Source organism: Ostrea edulis, chromosome 5, assembly GCF_947568905.1.
Source record: "Ostrea edulis chromosome 5, xbOstEdul1.1, whole genome shotgun sequence".
Lineage (NCBI taxonomy): Eukaryota > Metazoa > Mollusca > Bivalvia > Ostreida > Ostreidae > Ostrea > Ostrea edulis.
Genome location: NC_079168.1, coordinates 16,553,451 through 16,570,925, shown reverse-complemented (window position 1 = coordinate 16,570,925; position 17,475 = coordinate 16,553,451). Strand labels below are relative to the sequence as shown.

Here is a 17,475-nt window from a genome sequence, read left to right as displayed (position 1 = left end):
AACTATTAATTATATCAATGTATGCCTATTACACACTACTTTTGCAGCTCATTTCCTATCTATAACATTCACACTACTTACTATTGAAGCATTATTAAAAGTGAATGTCGTTTTAATGTGTTTTACCATGCATTTTAACGTATATCAAGAGAAAAATGCGTTGCAGGCTAGACAGTGGTGATCCATTGATGTTTACCTCGAAATTGTCTTCCTCATAAACGTCAGATTCCTCAGAATCCAAAATCATCACCATAGCTAATGTTTGTATGCCATATCAAAATTCTTATTATTCCATTGACAATTTTACGGTGTAATCTGGAATACTCATAATCGGCTGATGAATGGAACGCACCCTTTGTGTTCACATGGATATTTTAATAATAGTTCAATGCTCAATCAAAAAAGGCGAGATTGTTTTAGGTGTAGTAGGAGTTCAAGAACTCTCAAAATCTCAATTATAAAGAACTTATCTGATGAAAATTGCTATTCATTTCTAAATAATGGAAATCGTTTTTCGAAGTTTCTCCTTATCTTTCCATAGTAAAATCATCTAAACATAACCATGGATAAAGAAATATACACCACAAACTAGTGAACTATGGAAGGAAATTCGATTGGGACAATACAGAAATGTAGGAAAAAGTCATTGATATGTTAATCTATGTCGTAAAATAGTATACATGCTTTGGATTTCATGAAATCTCTATGATTTCACTAATTCTAAATCATAGCGATTTCATGAAGAACATTTACTGCAGAAAATCGGACATTCACCCAGTACGTCAAAATCAACTGTTCTAAAGTTCTGGATTTACTCAAGTAGATTCAATCAACCAAAAATCAAGTAATAAAGGAGGACCAGTATAGGATGTCAGAAGTCTCTCAAATGATAATGTGAATTGCAGAACAGAATGAAAAGACTCAATGAATATCTATCATTTACAGAAATGTTACAACATCTTAAAGATTTCATAACATTACACATGTCAAAAATGGATATCATAATACCTTCTCTTCTGTATCCAGACGAAAGACAAATATCCCAGAAGAATTGATAAATCTATATCTTCTACTAAACGATTGTGTGTATTTAAGATACACTTGGGTAGAATAAACGATACACTATCTCTGTTCGATACGACAATTTCAAAATAATTCCGTTTGTGAAGTGCATTAAATTGGAATTCGTGATATTGTTCAAACATACAGTAATCTATTTACTTATTTCCTATCACAATGTTATGGAATACATTAAATCATATCATTTCACCACGCAACATTGATGAATTACTATAGAATTGACAATTGTTTCACGCTACTTCCCTAAAATGTCTGGTCAAGAACGCATGGAAATGTAACACTAACGAAATCAGAAAAATCACAATATATTCAGATTTATTCACGCAATAAATGTAAAGAAAGAATTTTTACAGACTGTTATATCTATGTCATGTTTATTGCTGTGAATTAAGTTTAATATCAGGGACAAATTGATTTTGTTGGAGCTTTCTATGTCGTAATAACAGCCCTGCATTACGTTCAAATGTATGATTCTCAACAAGTCTTTTTCTGGCCCAGTGGTTCTAGAAAAGAAAATATTTAAAAATTGTTCCTATATATTCCCATGATAAACGTTTATGGTCCAGTGGTTCTTGAGCTGATTTTTAAAAGACCCAACCTATTTTTGCCTTTTCTTGATATCTCCCCTTTGAAGGGGGGCATGTCCTTTCATTTAAGAAAATGAATCCCCTTTACCCTAGGATGATTTGTACCAAGTTTCATTGAGATTGGCACCATGGTTCAGGAAAAGAAAATGAGAAAGGCTTACAGACAGAAGTTGGAGAGACAATTAGAAAATGTGATCAGAAATACATGTACCTACTTGAGCTTTTAGATCAGGCGTGCTAAAATGCTTTGGATAGAAATATTTTCTTCTAACAAATGTAAAACTTATACGGTACCAATTTTGATGCACCAGATGCGCATTTCGACAAATAATGTCTCTTCAGTGATGCTCAACCGAAATGTTTGAAATCCGAAATAACAAATATTATGAATACTTTAGCTTCTGAAATTTCGGAGGCGAAAGACAATTTTCGTGGATTGCCAACTTGAAGTTTTACCGTTTCCTTGGAATAGAGTTCAATGAATACGATTGAACCATTATATAAAATATGTATTTAGTTGAATTTTCAATATCGTGAGATAGGGTATCCATGGAATCCTTGAAATATGAGTCCTATACTTTAAAGATAGGGAATTAAAACCAAAGCAAAAGCCGAAAATGCAAAAGAGTGAAGATGAACGGTGATGGAACGTGGAAGGTTAAAACTAACAAAGAAGGGATATATGATATACAGTGCGAATATCATATGATATGCATTTTAAAAATATTCTGCTAATCGCAATTAAGACTAGATGAAACTGATAATATCTTTACCTGATATTCCAGTCCTTGTCTACTTCCAATCCAGACCTTTCCCGCCACTGGAGGAGTAAGATCCACCACTACACCGTCACTACACTCATTGATTTCCGGTAATACCTGTGTCCATTTTTCGTATACAATTTCAGTATATTCAGTATGGATACACACCATATACCGCTGCCCATGTACCAATTCCCCCGGCTCAAATTTGACGTTAATAAATTCGTTCTCTGAAAAATTATTCATTGTCAATGAAATTTCTTTTTGTGAATATATATTTAAAAAAAAAAACGTATGTAATATACAAACCTGTTGAAGAACATTTAACGGCGTCTGGATGACTACAGGGATCAGACAGTGACAAAGTTTTGGTTGGAAGATAATACGTCGTCACATCTAAACTTTTGGCGTTCAGTACCGCAACTGTGTATGATTTGTAACGGAGTTTTGGCCATACGGCAGAAATGTAGTTCATGTTTGGAGTGTAATCTGCATCGGGATGAGACCAGTGGGCATTTGTCTCTAAAATGATGGGTTCGCCATATCCATCTACAAACAGTTTAAACATTTTCTCATATCTATTGCCAAATGTCTGAAAAAAAAAATATCCAAAAATATTAAATGCAAATAATCGTCTTTTTCATCATTAACATCATTATTTGAACATTCCAGACATCTACTATATATGATAAAATTAATGCCTCTATCGGGATCCGGTGTTCCCACGGCATCTATGACAACTTTTGGTCTTATCAATACTGGATCAAAGGCCTCGCAGTCTCTGATGTGCGAGTAGACAGTGGAGTACAACTTCACTTTGTTGTAGCCACGAATTGCCAGTCCTCGACATTTAGAAAAATCAAATTGCCCATTCAATTCCAGCGTAAAGGACATCTGAAATGGAATGATGCGCGATAGAGAACATTCTATAAACCAGACAAAACAATCAATCAAGCACAGTTGTAAAGAGTGCAAGTTCACAATTTGGACGAAGCAGAGACCTTCCGAACGACTGGGTACCCTTGATATGTATCACAGAAAAAGACTTGAAACTCTTATCACAGGATACATAATTGCGTCGATTAAAAAGTAATGAAATAAAGACATTTCATATGAACTCTGTAGCTTTCAACTTCCATGTAAGTAGATTGTCAACAATTTTCGTTCAAAAATCCAAGTACTTTATGAGTAATTAAATAATCAATTGAAATTATTGATCTTTTTATTTTAAACTAAGCCCGCTCAGCACCCCATTATTCCATGTGTACACAGACGGTATTTCTTATACAACTGACAAATGAAATAGTTAAGATAACAAACTGTGGTCGATTTCAAATATCCTATAGAAAAAACAAAATTGGGAGTAGGGCAAACACGGATCCCTGTACACACCAGGAGTAAGCATCCCCCGTTGAACGGTCACACTCGCTGTGAGCCATACACCTTGATCAGGAAAACGGAGTAATCCTTAATCAGAATCTGTATATAAAGAACGGCCTAACAATTCCTATGAAATATATCATCCAGAATACCATTTAATGATGGGTTGTATTTACAAATTAGATCATTACAAACGACCATAAAATTGATAAAATACAGACCTTAAATGAGATTGTTGAAACCCCTATAACATCAATTTATTTGTCAGTAGACTGCCTCGATTTAGTTATTGATCATATGCAGAACATGGTTTTGCTTATCAAATTAGTTGAGAGACATAAATACCATTTGAATGTTCAATAAGATTTGAAAGACTATGGTGGCTTTTATTTCGAGTTCACTGGGATATATCGAATCGACATATGAAGGAAAGCGAGTATTGTTAATAAATAAAATATAATCGATGTTCTGTATTTAAATGTCGAGTTGAAGGACACAGCATGAAATATTTTCTTTTCATGTAGAAGCTTTTTGATTAAATTCAGCCTGATAAGAATACAAAAACAGGTCAGCTAAGCACAATTCGTGCCCATTCGGAATTCGAACACATTGTTTGAAGAACTCATCTCAATAGACTATGTAAAAATCGTCAATGAGAAACTCCAGCATAATTTAAAACAAACTTCAGAGTACCTGTGCGTAGAATCAAAGTATGTTTTTGGATGACTTATTTCAGAATATGAATATTTCTGAGTTCCATTCAAGGGCTTGTCTGATATCGTTTGACGAGGACTTTCGAAAAGTGTGGCCATTCCAGCTCCACTTCCGTTTTCTGATTTCCATTTGGAATATTATATTTATTTAAAACTGAAAGATGATTTAGAAGAATTTCATCTTTTGAAAGGAAACTTGAAGTATAAGCTTGATTAATGAAAATGGAATTAACGCCAAGTTCCTTTAAAATGCAGCTGTACTCGTAGTGATCCTTACAAAGATACTGTTGTTACAAGCTTCGTCAGATGAAACAAATACATATTCCCATGTAACCTATATAATTCTTTTATTACTTCTGGTTTACGAAACACATAGATGGTACATATTTCTGTTTCAATGTGTCTAATAAGAGATTTCAAAATTCGTCATACACTTCCGATAATGTGTGAGGTTCGCTTCATAACCAGCACATCGTCTGGCATAATCTTCTGTCGTCAGTTGAAAGATCTGGGCTATCTGAATTTCGGGACTTTTAAAATAAGTTTATGACAGGTCCAGCTGGACTATAGTTGAAAGAATACCAAGAACATGTAGAAGGATTTTGCACAAGATTATCTATAATAAAAATTTGTTTGTAATCAAAACGTGTTGGGCGCAAATGTAGAAGTATATATTTAAGGAAATACAGGGCGCAGACTTGTAATGAGTTGAAATATGATGGAATACAAGACTGGCATTTTTTATGGCCAAGAATATTGCAAATGTTGGCGGCACCTATTCCATTGTTAGTATATTCAAGTTTATTTGACGGGCAACATCCATAATCATGGAATTCGGTCTGTATTGTTGCGTTGAAAAATCCAAATATGGACCTCAAATAACTTATTCAATACTTTCAAAGAAAGAAAGTTTTGTGCGAATATGATGTAAACCTAATTGTCTGTTGATGAAAGGTAAAGTAAATCAAATAAAACATTGTGTATGTTTGGTATTTTTTATGAACAATGTCATTGACTACTCTTACGACTTTGTGTATTGGAAAAAAAAGTCCCATTACAATATGCCCATGTGTACCTGTACGATTTCCAACATAATATATATAATTGTCGATACGCTCATATGAAAATGTAGTGACTAATGCCTTGATTCAGTGATCTTCTCAACGTCTACGAAAAGGTGGTACTTAAAGTTTGGCTGTTAGTATGATATTTTTTAGATAGAATTCTGACTCTAATAGACAGATATGTGTATAGAGAAGTTGATTACTTCCCTTTAATTTGGGTATACGACTTCATTTTCGTACCAAAACTGGTTATTTGAAGAATGTATCTATGACGAATCTTTGATTCATCGAAGGATAATTCGAAGTGCACTAACCATTCTGCTAGAACCCTTGCCCCTTATACACTTCAGAAAGTGACATCTGTTTATACTGCGCGACGCGTCAGCTAGTACTGCAACGTTATTGTTTATATTCATGGTTGCAAATACCATTTGTTTAAACTTGAAATAACAAAACGCTCAGCGGGCCCGATCTTATGAAAGTAAAGATGCTATTTATTTTCATTGATTCTTGAATATCCCAGGAAATACTTGAATTTTTGTACGACATTTGGTGGCAAACTAGATGACTTTTATGCAAGTCGATAGCTAGAGAATGCAGCATAAAATGCTTTAATCTCATTTTCTTTAAATCGCAAAGTTTAGGCACCTGCAATAAGAATTGCGTCGCTTTCTATTATATTTCGGTTGAGCATCACTGAAGAGACATTATTTGTCGAAATGCGCATCTGGTGCATCAAAATTGGTACCGTATAAGTTTTACATTATGCATATCAAGGATGCCCAGATGACACAAGGGTTTGTGAAAAAGCCATTGAAATATGAATCTAGTCTTCAAATTGTTCCGTTTGAAAAACAAATTATCAATATTTAAACAACACTCCGTCTATAATTGCCAAGAATGAAAAGCACCCGCTAGGCTATTTCAATAAAGCAGGTGTCTTCATGAAAAAAAGTTACAATATACCTCTGTATTTGAAAGAGATACAGCATAGTTGTCCAGTTCATTCCATTTTGTATGTGTTCGACCGATTTTTGATTGGTCAGTAATTGCCCATTCGTATTTATCTACAACACTGTATTTGATGTTATGGTCGGGTACGTCAGGATCAAAAAACCTATCCATTTGTACTTGTAACTGTAAATATAGAGAAATCTCACATTAACCACCGAAGATGATTTACTAAATGTTGTGCATTTGTTTATGAGTTTGTATATAAAATGCTGATCAAGCAAAGATGTTTCTCCATTTCTATAAACAAAATTGCAGACAACAATACCCATCATTCACTGGTGGTTACAAATATTGCTACAATGGGTTCTTGTGTTTGCTTACTTCTTTGACATGTTTCTTTAAAAACTACCGTTTTGACACAAAATTGTTTTATCTTCATATAAGATTGCAAAATCAACTACCTGTTCTTTTCCATTTGTAATGTTGACATGCTTGACGACGATACTTCCAGTTGTTGGGGGATTGGCAATAACTCTGACACCGTCACTATATTGTGGGGCATAACATATGTGTCGAGCACAGAGCTTCACAACTAAACGATAGTTTATTCCTGGATCTAGCAAGAGGTTTGTGAATCTAACCTCTTGGTGCCCATGGTTGTAATAAAAATCTTTAAAAGTTGTCCAATTGTCTGCAGGAAAAACATTTGAAGATTGCTTCATTATGTTTGACAAGCTTACGTGTCTCTTCCAAAACTAGATTATATTTAACTAAACACATTTCATTTAATCGAAAGGATATTCATCGAAAGACTTATTAAATGACAATGACCCTTCTAATCCTATTTTCATTATGAATTTACATCTAAAAAATATCCAACATACTTCCATAAATAGAATGTTGTTCGATTGATATATGCATATCAGGAGCAAACGTCTGAAGGTTGGATGGGACGTTCCAATAGCCACTAAGGGTGTCAATCGATGATTGGTAATCAATGTCCTTTGTACATTTAAGACGATGATCCTGTGTGTAATAATCAATCATATATTCAAAATGTTATGGGAAATTTCATTAAAGCTTACAAATAAAATGTAAAAAAAAAAAACAAAAAACAAAACCAAAAAACATTTACATATGTGTATGAAAGCATTTCCTACCAATTCATGATGGCTAAACGTCACATTCTCGACAACTGGAAACACAAAATGGAAACAAAATAATCATACCCAAAGTTAACAATAAATTCCTTTTTCATTTTGAATTACTTCTGCATAAACAATATCAAACCTGTGGCATCACAAGGTTCTCCGTCATTTACATAGATTCCGGTTAAAGGTGAGTTTTCTTCTACAACCGTGACGCCATCAGACGTAACTTCTACATCACCAGCAGACGATGTTGCAGTAATTGTCACATAATAGGTCTGTTCATAATTTTTCAGAATAATCATTAACAGAAAACATTCTTAAATTATATCTGTGTTGGATACACATTAATGCAATCACATAAATACATGTTATACAATTACTAATCCCATATTCCTCATCTTTTTTTTTTTTTAAACCTTGCCTTAAAATTTTCTAATGTAAGTCCAACTGCAGTGTATGTAATATTTCTACCAACATCAGTGCTTGGAAAAATATCACCACCACCACGGGTTGTTCCGGCACGGAACTTGTAGTCCACGTCAAGGTAGGCGTGAAAAAATCCTGTCCAGTGGGCAGAGAGGCTGGTAGTAGTAGTAGTAAAATCAATATCCTCTATATCCTATGAACATACCAATGTGAAACATAAAAAATAATTAGAAAACAGATATAAGAGTTTGTCATCCGTTTCAAAGCATTGTTCAAAAGTGACCAAAGGTGTGGCGTTTCTCACATTTGTACGGGGAACTCGATATGAATGTTACGGGCATACGTTCAGACACATCTCAACTGATTCGATATGCAAGAGCTTGTTCTGGGTATAGTCAGTTTTTAAATCGAGGTAAGCTACTGACAAACAAGTTGATGGTACAGGGATTTCAACAGTCTCGATTGAAGTCAGCATTTCGCAAATTCTATGGTCGTTATAACGATCTAGTTCGTCAATACAACCTCGCATTGGGTCAAATGCTGTCTGACGTGTTTCATACCGATTGTTAAGCCGTTCTTGGCACACTGATTTTGACTGCGGATAACTCCGTTTACCTGATCAGGATATGGGGCTCACGGCGGGTGTGACCGGTAAACAGGGGATGTTTACTCCTCCTAGGCACCTGATCCCACCTCTGGTGTGTCCAGGGGTCCATGTTTGCCTAACTATCTATTTTGTATTGCTTATAGGAGTTATGAGATTGATCTCTGTCCGTTATCTTCACCTTGCATGTATGTGTCGGCTCAAGTCCAGCGGTATTCCCATTCTAATTGCCAGAAATTGAATGAAAAATAATCGCTGTCTCTTTCAAAAATTACCGCAGATCTAAAATGGCTTGAGAGCAAAATTTGAGATAAATGCCCTGCATTGTCTCTGCAGGACATGTCCTGTTTTTAATATTGTTACACCGAAACTTTTTGCTTTAAATAAAAACACCTAAAGTTTTCAAAAAAAGTATATTTTGTATTCACGTGTAACACTTTACACGTAAAACCCGACTGAGTAGCTAATAGAACATAAAAATTACAATAATATTAGGAACTACCCAACCTTTAGACTACCAATCACTGCTGAATTAACAAATTATAAACATTGCAAATTCGGGATTTTCTCATGACCAGCAATAACTTATTTGTCAGTATTCTGTCTCGATTTAGAAATTGATTATACACAGATCATGCTATTGAATAAACTGAGAGACATATACACCATATGTAGGGTTAATGGAATATTGCTACATAAATATCGTTAGATGACGATGGACAGGCTGAAATCATCTCGTATGTCATAAAATTGTGTTGCTAGTTTGTCATTGGTATCTGTGTTAAATAGAATATCCAAATACGAAGCAGATATGGAAGACTCTGTGGTGTCTTTTCTTTCAAGTTCACTAGAATATATTGAATCGATATATGGATGAAAAATAATGTTATTAATACTAGAAGATGAAAAGGTGAAGAAAATGAACGGTGATCAATCTCATAACTCCTATAAGCAATACAAAAAGAGAGCTGGGCAAATACGGACCCATGAATATACCAAAGGTGGGATCAGGTGCCTAGGAGGAGTAAGCATCCCCTGTTGACCGGTCACACCCACCGTGATCATTACATGTATATCTTGATCAGGTAAACGGAGTAACCAGTAGTCAAAATAAGTGTGTCAAGAACGGCCTAACAATAGGTATGAAACACGTCAGACAGCATTTGACCCAATGATAGGTTGTATTGGCAAACTTGATCGTTATAATGACCAGATAATTTGCAAAATGCTGACTTTAAACGAGACTGTTAAACCCCCTGTAACATCAACTTGCTTCTCAGTAGCTTGCCTCGAATTAAAAACCGATCATATGCAGAACAAGTTTTTGCGTATCGTATTAGTTGAGAGATATAAACATATGAAGGTGATAATGGAATCTTGCTACATAGATATAGAAAGTTGACGATGGAGAGGCTAAAATCATCCTGTTTGTCATAAAGTTCTGTTGTTAGTTTGCCGTTAATTATCTATTTTCAATAAAACATAAAGTACGAAGCAGATGTAGAAGACCATGCAAGGTGAAGATAACGAACAGTGATCAATCTCGTAACTCCTATAAGCAATACTAAATAGATAGTTGGGCAAACATGGACCCCTGGACACACCAGAGGTGGGATCAGGTGCCTAGGAGGAGTAAACATCCCCTGTTGACCGGTCACACCCGCCGTGATCCCTATATCCTGATCAGGATGCGGTGTCTTTTATGTCGATTTGACATGGATATATCGAATCGATATATGAATAAAAATGATTATTGGTAATAGATAAAACGTTATCGAAATGCCAAATTGAAGACCACAGTAGGAAATGTTTTCTTCTCATGTACACTGTAAAAGACTTTGAATAAATTCTGCCTCATAAGAATATATGAACAGGTCAGCTAACAAAGTAGCACGATTCGTGCCCATAAATTTCAACAGACTGTTAAGTGTCCCTTAAGTGCTACATAAAATCACAAGCTTAATCAGGACCGTTGATGTACAAAAAGGTAATATTTTATACCTGAATATAGTGTACGTATCGTAACATTGTTACAACTGGTATATTCAGTGAAGATGTAAATGGTGACATTTCATGAGCAAATAACGTTTTTTTCAAGTTTTGACACTACGGATGCATATATGTTGTGAATATTTGCAATATTGATAGGTAAATCTGAGTGAACTCGAATACGAAAACATTCCGGAAAATACCCTGTACTTCGAACTGAAAAACACGTATATTGGGTAAACAGGATCGAAATAGTTTTCCACCAAAATGGAACACATTAATATAATTCAGATATTACATTAGTAGACAGAATAATTGTTATGTGTGCTACTTACGAGAAACTGCATACTCCCATCCGACTGAAATAACAATATATATATATATATATATATATATATATATATATATATACATACATAATTCATATTTTAAGGGGAAAAGGGTCAAAGGAAAAGAATTGCGACTGTTTTAAATGCCTAAAACAAATTTCTTTGTCTCTATTGTGCGTAATTATCCATACTGCTGTGTCCATGACGACGCCCCTAGAAGGAAGTTGTACGTTATGGATGTAAGGTTCTGATACACCGTAAGTTGTCAAACCGGCGACGTTCTCCGCTTTGATCGTCACATAATACGTATGGTTCCCATGGATACCCCATTCTGCTGTGGATATATTGATGGCAGTACATATAGGTGGTACTGTCAATTTACATACATCCCCTTTCTTCAGTTTTGTGTATTTGTGTACCTCAGCACCTCTGGGGTGATGTCCTGCAAACAAATGTACTAATTATGAGAATTTCAATTTAGATATATACCATGTTTTGACTTTTGTAACATATCAACGAAAATGTTTGTATGGAATTCGGATTAAAGAAATTGTTTTAAAATTAATACATAGAGCATCAATAATTTCAAAACATCTGTTCTCACCGATAGAATATTCAAAATTCAAAGGATATGGATCTTCCGAGTCTTCAAACGCAGAAGCGTCCCAGGAGGCAATTAAGTGTCCGTTGGAATGAATGACTTTGATAGGTGGTGTGAAAGTAGGTCCGGTGATGTCTACATAACAAGGTCCGATAAACTGAAAGAACAGGTACATGTATTTGGAGAAAACATTCATGGATATCCTAAATACTCCTTTTTAACCAAGGCTATGTCAAAGTAACATGATTAATCACTTATTGAAAAAAGAAAGTTTCTCAATATACTGTCAACATGTGAAGATAACGAACAGTTGTCAATCTCTGTAGCATTGGATATACGCATTCCTTTTGGGGCAATTCTTTAATTCCTACAATTTTTGAAATTTTACAATTGCGTTCAAATTGTATTAATATAAAGCATACAATTAGGGCTATGCACTACGTCCCGGCATTAAAAATTCTTCGATTCAGTGCACAGGTAAAAACAAAAAACAAAATTCAGCAATTTTCAAGAGTTGGATAGAAAATGAGCAAAATGGCCCATTCATTCAGGAAAAAAATGGAAACCAGATTTTTTGAGAGATCGAGAACTTCTCAAAATTCGAGCCAAACATATACATTGACGCTTAGTTCATTCTACATGTACATGTCCAAGGTTCAGATTGTTTTAAGAGGATATTATCTTATGATGTTATTCGTAAATAGAAAAGTGCAATTAAGTTCTAATAATCAATTTTTAGAAAATGTGAATAAAAAAGTAACCAAATCGAACCAATTCTCAAATATCCCAATACCAATCAAGAATAATACACCTTGAAAAACAAACTGAGTGTCGAACATTTATGCGGTTCCTATGCCTTAATTCCTCAAGTTTCGTCTTTCTGAGTCTCATAGGCATGCATAATTACATATTCATATCGTGCATGAAATCAGAGTTAACTTTGGACTCTAAAGTTCTTATTTGCAAACAAAACACATACTTTATTATTCCGGAAAACAAGCACATTAAATTGCATGTTATGTTATACTAGTATCAGATCTTTGTTAATGAAATTTGACTACAATTTTACTAATTATCGTACCCTGACCCTGAAATACACATTCAGGTTTTTTTTTTCAAAAATGTGCTACTACCATCGTGATCTGCAATAGCTGCAGCCTAACTCGGATCCACACCCGTTACGTTTTCAAGAATATATTCAAAACATACCTGCAGCCCTTCAACATTTGCTTTACTGATAGATTTGATAACAATGTAAAATGGAGTCCCCTCTGGTAAGTCTGTGTGCATTATGTGTATACGAAGGTGTTGTTTCGTGCTTCTAAAAGGCATTATGTCAGGAGCAGTACTTCCGGTGGTTGAAGAGAACCCGATTTCATAGTCATGAACGCTGGTGTTATCAGCGGACCATGTCATAGTAATCTTAATAAATATAAAAATATATTATAAAAAGACGGAAATTCATTCTTTTATGGGCTTCAATTTTCAAGTTTCGATAAATGTTTGGCAAGAACGTACATGTGAAGACTTAGCGAGTACTGGACTCAAAATATTTGGCGCTCCAGTGGTATTGATACAGAATGTGCTGCCATTCACTTCCACAAACGATCCATTCTTTTCATACATAGCTGGGAACAGATCTAGTTCTGATACCACCGCTGCCTTATTTCTGTTAAGAAAAATCATCGATTAGTAAACTGGATGGGACCTTTCTTCAAGAGGACGTGCATACTTAATAAACCCATTATTAATAAATAGAACACATACAAACAAGCTGGCGTAGGATTCTTTACTAATTTTCTATATCGGTTCTGCTCTAAAACCCAAAAGGATGATTTCCCATTGTCTGTTATCAATCCTCCTTTAACAAATGCACTTGATATTGCTACTTCTTTAACTTTAGGAATAGCAGACGTTACAGTCACACCATCAGAACACACAGGCTGAGAGGGCTCCAGGGCTCGGTTATAGGCCACCACGCAAGCGTAATAAGTTCCCTCCGATGATACTTTGTGAGTTGCGTCGGTGGAATATGTCTCATTGAGCTGGAATTGAAATGTAAATAGCATCATAAGGTTGTTGTGGTTTTCATCTTTTCAAAGATGATTTTTTTTATAATGTAGGAAAATCCTTTAAAACATACCAAGTGATTCCCTGTATCTGACAGAAAATCATCAGAAGATATCGGTTCGGTGTGAAAACCATACTGGTAGAATAGAACACCGCTTTCTCTATCAAAAAATCCATCCCAGTGGGCTTGAAGGATAATACTTTGTTGAAAATCTACTTCAGCAGTACCCCTTATGCCATCCTGGACGATTCCTGTGTGAGGTGGCGAAGTATCTATCGTAATCTGATGAAAATACAAAACATGTAATAAAAATAACTTCATGACCACATTTCAATAATTGGTAGATTTGAAAATATAACTAGGACTATCAATATGTTCTCATGTCGTCTGCAGAAAGACTTTTAAGTCGTTTTTATTCTTATGACACAAATAACATTGAAATCGACTATATTTGTCATTGTTCTTTAAGCATTGTTGTCTATCGGATTTTAAAAAAAATACCTTTTTTGTCATAATTGTCTTCATCAAAGCATTATTTACGGCTTGGATTTCAAGAAAGTAGTCAGAATCATGTAGTCCGTGGTCTTTGCCTTGTAACAAACCTCCATGTACTTTAATTTGTGGTTTCACTTGGAACTGCTGGTGATAGGCACCCCAGTGGTTTGTTTCGTAACAATTAGCTCCTCTGCTGTATGCGTTGTATTTTTCAAGACATTCCGTCAAATTCTAGCAAAAGAATACACCCGAATCCCAAAAATGCGAAATGCAAGTATTCTAATCAAAAGAGTGACATCAATGTTTCAATAACATTTATCTACATACACTTGCTCCACCCTGTGAGGGTATGTCTTCGTGACCGTGTAAAATGTCATCTCCAGCTGTATAGTTGTCATATAATTTCCAATAAATACTTTTTAACCCACTATGCAAATCATATGCAAGCCATTCAATTCTGAAAACAATAATTTTGTCTGTTTTGAGTAATAGTACTGTAAGTATACATAGAACAAGTAGATTTTACGTAAATTCATATCTTGTATTTTGCAACGTAATATTCCATTAACTATGGAATACTTACGTCATTTTTGCGAAATCCTCTAAGCTGTGAACGCTAATATTTAACCTATCCCCTCGGGTTAACCATAAATTCTCAATGACTGGAGGTGTTGCATCTCGGTAGATGGTAACTGTTTCATCCAATGTCTTACCAAAAATGTCAATAGCACGAACAGTGATATCTGCCCTGTCGCCGTCAGACCACAGCAAATTTAGATATTCAGATTCATCTTTGATGTTATGAACAGATGTAAAGTTTTGAAAATCTTTTATTACATGGCCATCATTCACTGCATATGAGACCATAAAATCCACACAGCCTGTAACAGACATAAGAGAAAAGGACGGTCATAAAATCAGTAGTTTGCCTAAATCAGTGCAACTTTTCACTAAGTCTTGAATAATTGAACATGATCACTTCACTTTTTTAATATTTCGGCAATCATAAAAATGTAATATGAAAATTGAGTGTGTTGTATAGAAATGTTATTATTAGAAATATAACTCGACTTGCGAACCATAAACATTTGGAACTTCATCAATGGTTCGTCTTCCGTGGTGATCGTCATATGTATCTTCTATATTTGGATAAGAGGAAACGGTTGTAAGCCATCTATTGTGCTCGTGCCTTTCGTTCCGGAAGCGTTCAGTCCATTTTGCCAAAATAATGTTTGTTTCTTCATTTACCCAAACGTAATTAGTAGCGGCGGAGGCTGTTTCAATTCTCGTAACTTTAGAAGGTTGAAACGAAACTTTAGATAGGTTGTCGTACAGTACCACCTTGCGAGAGGTTTTATCATTTGTTGCTTTATCCAGTGCCGTCAAATGTATTGCAAATATTCCTGGTTCTTTGAATGTTACTGTTGTCTGAAAAAAGATTCAAGTCTAGATACTGTATATTTCATACAATTCGTTTAGGACAGTAACAATGGATGAAAAGGTGAAGATAGCAAATTGCGATTAATCTCATTATTCCTATAAAGAATACATTAAGAGTGGGGCAAACACAAACCCCTGGAAACATTAGATGTGGGACCAAGTGCCTAAGAAGAGTAATTGGCACCCCTTGTTGACCGGTCACAATTAGTATGTAAAGAACGGTGTAAAAGTCAGACAGCGTTAGACCTAACGACAGGTTGTATTTGTAAATTTAATCGTTATAACAATCATAGAATTTGCGCAATGGCTGATTTTCAAAGAGACTGTGGAAACCTCTGTAACATAAACTTATTTGTCAGTAGCCTGTCTCAATGCAAAAACTGATCATACACAGAACATGCTCTTCTGTATCGAATCGGTTGAGAGACATAAACACCATACGCAGGTGCTGGTGGAATATTACCATATAAGCATCGGAAGTTGACAATGGAAAATCTTAAGTAATCATGTTTGTCATAAACATGGATTGTTAGTTTCCCTTTCACATCTATATTCAATAAAATATCCAAGAAGGAAGCAAATGTGGAATCGTCTATTGTGTCTTTAATTTCGAGTTCACTGGGATATATCGAATCACATATGAATGAAAATGAGTATTGTTGATAGATAAACCATTGTCGATATATCTGTAAAGGCCACAGCAAGAGAATATCATATATTAGAAAATTATCATACAAAACTCATATTTAGGTAGAGGGTTCCAGTGGTGATTAAATCCTTTTCATGTAAAGTCGTTCCCAAGATGCCCATTTCGTATACTTCATATTCATACTTCCATAGCCCGGACAAATCATCATCCCATCCATCCCAAGTTATCGTAATCGTATTCTAAAAATACAAATGTAGTTTCAATAATTTTCAAACTTTGCATGCTGTGGTATGTAAATCCATGAACAGCTATAACTTTTCAGTCTTTTCCCTAAGATATAAACTGTCTTTCCTTGGTTACTGAGATTTATGGTCTTACCAAACCATTGAAACGAAATTGGTTTTTAACGAATGATGATGACTCCACAGTAGTTTCCATATATCTTAGAAAATTGTTTTATCATACAACAATTAAGACGTTGGTAACTAAATTATAAGATATATCAAATTACTGTCTCGCGTACAGTACGTACTTATTTACATTGGGTCAAGTTTTCGTGGAGGATTGAATCATGATATGGCACGTTCTTTTAAACTAGCACTTAGATGATTCGAGGTTTATCATTAAAAACACTAAAATGAAATAAGTGATTTTAGAGCATTGTAAAAACTTACTTCTTCAGTAAGATCAGGGACTGTAAGGAACTGTGGACAGTCAAAGGTTTTATTTTCTATTGCCATACAGTGGTAAGGCTTAATGGTATCCCAATGATACTCATAAAAGAGTTCTTTAGTTGTTCCAATGTAAGTATATTTGTCGTGTCTGTCATTTTGTTCTCTGTCTATGATGACCACATACCCTCCAATAGATGCTTCTATTGCATATATCAACCTTTCAAACAAACGAGGTACAGATGATAAAGTATGCATATCATAATAAATGTCAAAGTATTGAAGAAGCGTATGTTGAAATCAAAACTTACGTATCGTTGTGTTTAAAGGAGAGTTTATCATTCAATTGAAATTTTGAATAACATTTTAAAGTATCTATGTATGGCTCTTCATGGGATGGCCCTGGACAATTCTCGAAGAGAACAGTTTCTTTTCCATCTGAAATATTGATTGATTTCAATTAATACCAAACCCATTGCATGTATTCAATCAACGAGTACAACATTGTCT

The 17,475-nt window shown here is 34.8% G+C and overlaps 1 protein-coding gene across 1 annotated transcript in view; it reads right to left on the bottom strand.

The window, feature by feature from the left end:
• LOC125651304 (uncharacterized) overlaps nucleotides 1-17,475 on the bottom strand; it is a 43,622-nt gene that overhangs the window by 13,518 nt on the left and 12,629 nt on the right. Inside the window, exons 6-28 of the mRNA XM_048879876.2 lie at nucleotides 17,277-17,403; nucleotides 16,969-17,185; nucleotides 16,381-16,533; nucleotides 15,285-15,633; nucleotides 14,789-15,086; nucleotides 14,533-14,662; nucleotides 14,212-14,436; nucleotides 13,783-13,992; nucleotides 13,407-13,684; nucleotides 13,158-13,308; nucleotides 12,849-13,061; nucleotides 11,643-11,796; nucleotides 11,230-11,480; nucleotides 11,045-11,068; nucleotides 8,112-8,309; nucleotides 7,830-7,965; nucleotides 7,700-7,734; nucleotides 7,424-7,565; nucleotides 7,001-7,230; nucleotides 6,552-6,722; nucleotides 3,130-3,322; nucleotides 2,738-2,977; nucleotides 2,441-2,658 (exon numbers count right to left, since the gene is read on the bottom strand). Coding sequence (XP_048735833.2) covers nucleotides 2,441-2,658; nucleotides 2,738-2,977; nucleotides 3,130-3,322; nucleotides 6,552-6,722; nucleotides 7,001-7,230; nucleotides 7,424-7,565; nucleotides 7,700-7,734; nucleotides 7,830-7,965; nucleotides 8,112-8,309; nucleotides 11,045-11,068; nucleotides 11,230-11,480; nucleotides 11,643-11,796; nucleotides 12,849-13,061; nucleotides 13,158-13,308; nucleotides 13,407-13,684; nucleotides 13,783-13,992; nucleotides 14,212-14,436; nucleotides 14,533-14,662; nucleotides 14,789-15,086; nucleotides 15,285-15,633; nucleotides 16,381-16,533; nucleotides 16,969-17,185; nucleotides 17,277-17,403 — 4,343 coding nt within the window. The remainder of the gene's footprint in view (nucleotides 1-2,440; nucleotides 2,659-2,737; nucleotides 2,978-3,129; nucleotides 3,323-6,551; nucleotides 6,723-7,000; nucleotides 7,231-7,423; nucleotides 7,566-7,699; nucleotides 7,735-7,829; nucleotides 7,966-8,111; nucleotides 8,310-11,044; nucleotides 11,069-11,229; nucleotides 11,481-11,642; nucleotides 11,797-12,848; nucleotides 13,062-13,157; nucleotides 13,309-13,406; nucleotides 13,685-13,782; nucleotides 13,993-14,211; nucleotides 14,437-14,532; nucleotides 14,663-14,788; nucleotides 15,087-15,284; nucleotides 15,634-16,380; nucleotides 16,534-16,968; nucleotides 17,186-17,276; nucleotides 17,404-17,475) is intronic.